This window comes from Condylura cristata, unplaced genomic scaffold (genome assembly GCF_000260355.1).
Source record: "Condylura cristata isolate star-nosed mole 26May11 unplaced genomic scaffold, ConCri1.0 scaffold00038, whole genome shotgun sequence".
Taxonomy (NCBI): domain Eukaryota; kingdom Metazoa; phylum Chordata; class Mammalia; order Eulipotyphla; family Talpidae; genus Condylura; species Condylura cristata.
This window is the reverse complement of record NW_004567139.1, coordinates 2,807,164-2,814,888: the sequence shown is the minus strand read 5'-3', so window position 1 is coordinate 2,814,888 and position 7,725 is coordinate 2,807,164. Positions and strand designations below refer to the sequence as shown.

The 7,725-nt window shown below is 41.5% G+C and overlaps 1 protein-coding gene across 1 annotated transcript in view; it reads right to left on the bottom strand.

Moving 5' to 3' along the window:
* Window positions 1-441: 441 nt before the first annotated feature.
* APOH (apolipoprotein H (beta-2-glycoprotein I)) overlaps window positions 442-7,725 on the bottom strand; it is a 12,411-nt gene continuing 5,127 nt past the window's right edge. The window contains exons 5-8 of the mRNA XM_004693354.1: window positions 6,332-6,520; window positions 4,415-4,594; window positions 2,854-3,051; window positions 442-503 (exon numbers count right to left, since the gene is read on the bottom strand). Coding sequence (XP_004693411.1) covers window positions 442-503; window positions 2,854-3,051; window positions 4,415-4,594; window positions 6,332-6,520 — 629 coding nt within the window. The remainder of the gene's footprint in view (window positions 504-2,853; window positions 3,052-4,414; window positions 4,595-6,331; window positions 6,521-7,725) is intronic.

Genomic DNA, 7,725 nt, shown 5'->3' with positions numbered 1-7,725 from the left:
TCCCATAAGACCTTCTTCCTGCTTGTACAATCTTAACAACTAAAGATTAATACCTGATGCGTCAGGGGTGTTCCAGCCTCAGCCCCAGCCCCAAGCCCTAGTGCCTAACTCCTGTCCAGGACCATCACCCATTCCAATGGGTCCCAGGCCCTACCACACCCCTGAGGCGGCCCAAAGGAGCCCGCATTGAGTGTGCTCCCTCACGGGGCAGGACCCGAGTAACCCACACCATTGCTGACGCTTCCCATTTCACAGCCTTGAAAAGATGACGCTCTAGACTTTTTGGGTCTCTTAACCAGATAGCACAGTTAAAACTGAACAACCATTGGAGTAACACTGCTTTGGCCAAGGCAATAAAATCAGTAACTTTATTCTTCACAACCTTCAGGTGCCTTGGATAAACAGAGATACAAGGATGACATTTAATTTTGAATCCAAAGATCAGTTTTCACATGGTTTTACGTCCCATGCATCCGTCTTCCAGAAAGCCAAAGAACTGTGTTCTGTTTGGGGAGAAAAAGATAAATATTCTAAGAGACACAATCATTTCTTGAACTTATTAAACAGCTAAGCCAATTCAAATACATTTTACAGATGTATAGAATAAATTTAATTGTAGGACTGAAACTAGTTAGGAAGGGGTTTAAGTGGTAAGAAAACCTCAAGTGAAGGGTAAAACATTTCCCAGAGAGAAAGTAAAATGTTCTAGGTAATGGTGATAGTCACAATTAAAAAAAAAAAAAACAATTGAATCAGTCTTTAATTTGCCAAGATACTTCCAGGGTTCCATTTGTTTTCAGGGAGGGAAAATAGCCTGAAGAAATATACCAATAAAGTTCTGGTTGGTTTTGTTTTACTTTTTTTTTTTTTTTTAAGATTTATTTATTTATCCTTACACAACTGGGGTGCAGGCCAGAGGTGTGGAAGGTCAGAAGATTCACCAGAGACAGAGTAGGGAACAGAACAGGCTGACTGACAAAGTACACTCTGAGGGGAGCAGCAGGCGAATCAGGAGAGATCTGCCGCGCCATATGGGTCACCCCCCTGGCCGGGTATTGAACTCGTGCTGCAGTGGCATCAGAGAGTTTCATAATGTGGTGCTTTAACTCGTTGTGCCACCAGGGAGAGCCCGTTGTTTTATTTTTTTTAGTCATCCTCTTCTAATATTTTTCCTACTGATTTGCACAAGGATTACTGTGTACTGTCAATTTTAGTATTTGACAAAATAAGAGCTCTGCCTTATTTTGAATAATAGCAATTTATTCAGTGCATTTTTAACTATGGTATTCATAATTATGATTATAATATATAATGTTACATATTATATAATTATATGCCTCATAGAACTATATACTGTATGTAAGTGTATGTAATATGTAATTATATATCATAATACAAACTACATTATATACATATAATACATAATACATTGCATATTAAATGTATGATTTGTGTTATATTAAATATGTAATTTTTTATACATAATTAGATGTCATATAATTATAATTATGAACAATTTAAAGTTAGAAATGCGCTGAAACACTTAATGTTGTTCAAGATAAAGCAGAACCCTAGTGAGATGTTAAATACTAAATATTTATAATTACATATTATTTAATAATATTTTAAATTACAGCCAGTTGCCATTGGTTGAGCACTTAACACATGTCATGGGCATTAGTTCTAATAATCAAACCTATGAGGTAGGCACTATTTACTAGTTAGCATTCCCATTCTCTCCCACTTCCTCTCCCTCTTCCTCAGCCTCTCCCTCTCCTTCTCCTTTCCCCTCCCTCCTCCCTCCCTCTCCTGCCCCTCTTTCCTCTCCCCTCCCTCTCCAGCTGGGCAAGTCTCAGACCTGTCTCTTCTCTACCTGCTCCACCTCCATCCTCTCTCCGCCTGTGCCATAGAGCCCTCGACACCCTTTAATGCATTTCTAATCCTAGAACCAACAGCAGCTCAAGCCTCTAACTGCCCCTTTCTTCATAGCATGGATATTTCAACCCTAACTCTGAAACTTAAAAGGCTGGCAGCTCTAAATACTGACGGTCAAACACTACTCCCTTTACCTCACACAAACATAAATCATCTTCCTTAAGACAGTTTTTCCTAATGAATAATTTGCTAATTGGTACTTTTCAAACTTCAAGAATTGCTGAAGGGAAGAAAAAAATTATAATATCTATAAACCAATTGCTATTGCCACTCATTTGGGATGCTTTCTTTATAAACTGGGACACAAGATGATAGAAGTCTTTTTTTTCTAGTATTCCATTAAATATTATAAATCAGGGCCCTCCCTGGTGGCACAGCGGGTTAAAGCACACCACTAAGAAGCTTAAGCCACTTCTGCATGAGTTCGATCCCCGCCTACCCCGGAGGAGATCCACATGACGCGGCAGACCTCTCTTGACCTGCCCGCTGCTCCCCTCAGCAGTGTACTTCTTCGATCTGCCTGTTCTGCTCCCCACTCTGTCCCTGGTGAATCCTCTCACCCTCCGCATCTCTGGCCTATACCCCAGTTCTGTATGAATAAATAAATAAATCTTTAAAAACATTATAAATCAAACTTAATTGGAAACTTACAATATGGCATAATACATCTCAACATTCACCCAACAAACCTTGAATTTTAAGGTAAAGAATTGGGAAGGAAAAATGCTCACACGAGTGGAGAAATGTAAAGGTACCTTATGTCTCCATCTCCCTATTTCCCCCTGCTCCCCTCCCCCACCTTCTAAAAACCCAATGCCCAGACTGACATGGCTCCTTAGAGTCATTATGCAGTAAAAGTACTAGTTACGGTGAGGGAAAAGTGCGAGTCCCAGCCTAAAGTTCCAATGTTTGACTTACCCTTGAAGCATTTGGGGACTTCAAAGGTGCCATCGATGCACTGAGCTTCCTCTGTATAGCTACACTTCTTTTCCTTATTCTTGCAGAAAAAAGAAACTTTTTCACCATGCAGCATGCCATTCTTAAATTTGTCCTGTAGCTTTACTCTCTCTCCCTTGTATAGCACAGTTGCTTTTTTAACAGGTATGCTGCAAGACGCTAAAAAAGATAATATTAGTAGTCAAGATGTAAGAGTTCAATCTTTCTGAAAGACAATGAAGTATTTGAATACTGGGTGAGTACATCTGAAACCAGTGGTTTAAGACAAGAAGATTCCAAGAAGGAACAAAGTGGGTAACATCAGTCTCTGCTCACTGAGCATTTTATCAGCCACCCCATCAGTTATGGCTTCCAAGATGGCCATGTCTTCTTCAGCAGGAGCCACATAAAAAGGCATAAAAAGCTCAGGAAGAAAAGCATCCGATTCTAGATCTTCAGTGAAAAAGAGCTTCTACCAGATCCTGCCATTCCACATAAGCCTACATCTCCTGAATCAGATCTCATTTATTGAGCTCGTTTACCCATCCAACCAACCAGTGTGAATGTTGGCTGATAATAGCTTACAAGTGTTCCTCCCTCTGAAAAACTGTCTTTGGCCATAGAAATCCACCTAACCTAGAAAGTTATTTGAACCGGCTCCTAATCCCAGGGTTGCAGAAGGAAGCAGCCCATAACCAATGACTTACTGACAAGGGAATACAAAAATTGGGTCCACCCATTGATGGGATAGCTCTGGGGCAGAATTCATGCTCCAGATCCCTCATGGCAATGACACTGACACTAGACTATGGCTGAGACCACATCTTTGTTCAAAAAAATAGCCTCTGGTTCAATAGAATCACCTGGGAACTTGGAGGAAGTACAAATTCTTTAGTTCTATCCAGATCTACTGAACCAGAAACTGTTTAAACAAGCCTGGTGGTTTATTCTTTTCATGAGAATGTCATTGACCAAATCAAGGTTAAACAATCAACTCAAAAAGAACCAAGGGCTCAGGAGGAAGAGGTCAGTTAGTGAGGAACACTTTAGTTGAGAAGTCCCGGTGCAGTCACGCCAGGTTCAAGGTGAGTGAGCAGAAAAAACACGATGACAGAAACCATAAGGCCACTGAGACATGGAAAGAACAGCGATGGTTCCTATTTTCAGTTCCAACCCTTAGAAGAACCTGTGTTTTGTCTTCGGATCTTCAACGTCCCTAGTATTGCCTGTTGCCCTGTTATAATAATCCCTATTTCCTCTAACAAGGTTGAATGTAGGGCTGGTTGTTGTCATCACCAACAAGAACAGTGTTGACTAGAACAAAGCAGAAAAGAATGCTCATAGGTAAAGACTAAAGCCAAATCTCAGAAATGCTTCTTAAACAGGGAGCTCCCCACACACAGATGGATCTTGAAGTCTTTCCCATGCCAATAACTGGGAAGCCAGTCTGAGCAACCACGGGGGAATCACCAAAACAAATGACCAGAAAATGCAAGTTGTGGATAACTTCAGAGATGTTCAAGACCTTACCCATATGTCTTACCTTTACAAGTGGGCTGTGCAGACCAGTTTCCAAATTTGTTACATTCCACTACTGCTGGGCCATCTAAAACATAGTTATTGTGGCAACCATACGTGGCTTTATCCTGGTAATGAAGTGCTTGTTTTGCAGGATAGTTCACGAATCCATTGTCTGGTCTTGATGGGAATGGGCATTTTACTTCTAAAAGGTTTATTCAATAAGACAGGTTAGTATAAGTAGCACTGTTTAGTAACTATGGATTAGACACATTCTAATCCCTATTCCGCCAGTGAATCAGGATCTTCCTATCACTGGAATGCAATTTCTAGGTTCCTGGTGCTTAATTATGTCCTGGTTATTTTATACTTGGGGGACCATGGATATTTAAATAAAATGAAACAACACTTTGAAGGTAAATGAGTGGTATTTCACCATGTTCTTAAGCTGTCACATAATCATAAGGTCTGACTTATTGTATATATTTCATTCCCACGCAGTCCATGAGGGTGGATTGAGAAGTCTCTTTTAATCAGCACACCATGAAATTAAAACGCAAGGACTTCCTTCATGCACATGAGTACACCATTATTTGGATTTTAAATGTTAAGACTAATTTTTAGCACTGCCTTCAAGTGATGCAAAAATCCAACATGAAAGGAAAGGAGGAAAACAGTGCTGCTTGGTCATCTTAAGGTCCTCCATAGGGGATCTTATTCCTATTTGCCCCTGTACAACAGCAAAGGGAGAGCCAGGGAAGAGTGCCGAGCTTTGGAGAGATCATTTAATTAGGTAACTTAAAAATCCAAACTCCAGGCCCTCCCTGGTGGTGCAGCAGGCTAAAGCACAGCACTAGAGCTAAAGCCATTTCAGCATGAGTTCGATCCCCACACCGGAGGTGACCCACATGGCCCGGCAGACCTCTCCTGACCCTCCCACTGCTCCCCTCAGTAGTGTACTTTGTCAGTTGGCCTGTTCTTCTCCCCATTCTGTCTCGGGCGCAACCTCTTACCACCCCTGCACCTCTGGCTTGTACCCCATTCCTGTATACATAAATAACTAAATATTTTAAAAAAATACAAACTCCATAGTCTGGTTCAGCATTGGCTCTTTCACACATGGAATATAAAAGGATCTATATGACTATAGTAATACAAAAATACAAAACCAGACAAAAAGAAAAGGCAGGAAGAAAAGTTCTTCTCTATAGAAAATTTCCAACCAATAAATACAGAATAAAAAATAGGATTAGAAAGCACCATTATTTAAGGTAAGAGACACAGGTGTTTATAACGATTCACAATGGCAATTTATGTAATGTTATCACACTATGCTCCTTCAATTAAAAAACAAAAAAGGATAAAAGTCCTCATTTTATAACCCCAATAGCACAACTGACTGAGCCCAGGATTTTCCCCCAAGACCCTTCTCTAGGAAGATTTCCCAGACAGTTCCAGAAGGTTCATTGCATTATATGCAATTTTCTTGAAGCCAGAAGTCTGGTCCCTTCCATCTGGTGTCCCATCATCTACCACACTTCCTGGCACATGGCAAATGCCAATAAACATTTGTTGAACAAAGTCATTTGCTACACCTTGTGATGGTGAATTTTTTTTAAGATTTATTTACTTACGCATCCAGAACTAGGGTACAGTCCAGAGGCAGGGGTGGTGAGAGGATTCACCAGAGACAGAGTGGGGAGCAAAACAGGTTGACTGACAAAGTACACTGCTGAGGGGAGCTGCAGGCAGGCCAGGAGAGGTCTGCCGCGCCATGTGGGTCACCTCTGGGGCAGGAATCAAACTGGTGCTGAAGCTGGCCACAGCCACTTTAGTGCTGTGTCCTTACCCCTTGTGCTACTGGGGAGGGCCTGTGTTGGTAAAGATTTAAATAATTTTCAAAGTGGGCATCCGTGGGTGGTTTTGTCTTTATTGCACTTACCCTTGCATTCTGGTAATTTGGTCCAATTTCCATGTGCTGTGCAGTTGACTGTGTCATTTCCAAACATGGCGTAGTGTGGCAAGCACTGAAAGACTGCCGTGTCCTGGTAGACGGAGTTGTTTCCAGCTGATGGCTTGTAAACACTGAGTTTCGCAAACATAGGTACAGGTGGTGGAGCACAGGTTACAGCTGGAGAGAGAAACAGCTATCTTTTTTAAAAAAAATATTTATTTATTTATTTATTCATACAGAACTGGGGTACATGCCAGAGGCACGGGGGCAGTGAGAGGCTTCACCAGAGACAGAGTGGGGAGCAAAACAGGCAGATCAATGTTGTACACTGCTGAGGGGAGCAGCGGGCAGGTCAGGAGAGGTCTGCTGCGCCATGTGGGTCACCTCTGGGGTGGGGGATCAAACTCATACTGAGGTGACTGCAGCTAGCTTGCAGTGCTGCATCCTAACCCATCCCACCACCAGGGAGGGCCCACAACTATCATTTTAATGAAAATGCCTGAGTCTTAAATAAACCTTTTCCAGAAAGAAAACTAAGCCCAATATTAACTTGAGAAAATGCAAACTTGGGTAAAAACAATAGATGGCAAATAAGAAAAGAGGATTTGGAAATGAGAGGTCTGAACCAGTCCAAAAAATGAAAAACACAAATTAAATTAAATCTCGCCACCAATCATTTGCTGTTTACAATCATATAGTAGTTTGGTTTCCATAAATCTTTGATCCAATGCTACGTGGGAAGATGCTTCGGGAAGTCGGAGTTGCACACCTCTGAGCAGCCGTGCTGACACTATCAATGCCAGTGACAGTGACTGTCACAAAGGCATCTGTGGCATTTGCCTTCCACTGCTAGTTCAAGTCCGCCGCTATTGATTACCTCTTGCTTTTACACTCACTACGTGGAGCTCATATAAGTGCATCACACAGACACATGGCAGGGGCCTGTCATCCTGACCTGTCTAACACAGAATTTCAACAAGCCAGAGAAGGATATAATGACATAACAGAAGTGAGCACAGGCCAAAACGTGATTTAAATTATGTTGTCTAGATCTTTGTTACTCAAAGTGTGATCCCGGGACTAGTCACGTGGGTACTTCCTGGGCACTTATCAGAAAAGCAGAAGCTCAAACCCACCTCAGACCTGAGAATCAAAATCAGCATTTTAACAAGAGGCCCAGGGATGCACATCCATGCTCAAGCATGAGAAGCTCTCATTTAGACTGAAGCTAAAGTAGCCTTTCTGTTATAACTGAAAAGCAAAGTGACCTTGCTCAATGGTATAAATCTGCTTCAAGGGAAAGTTTGTGAAGGTCCATGGTAATTGCTGCTACCAGGTGAACAATTCCAATTAATTCTGTCTTTAAAAAAAAAAAAAAAAAA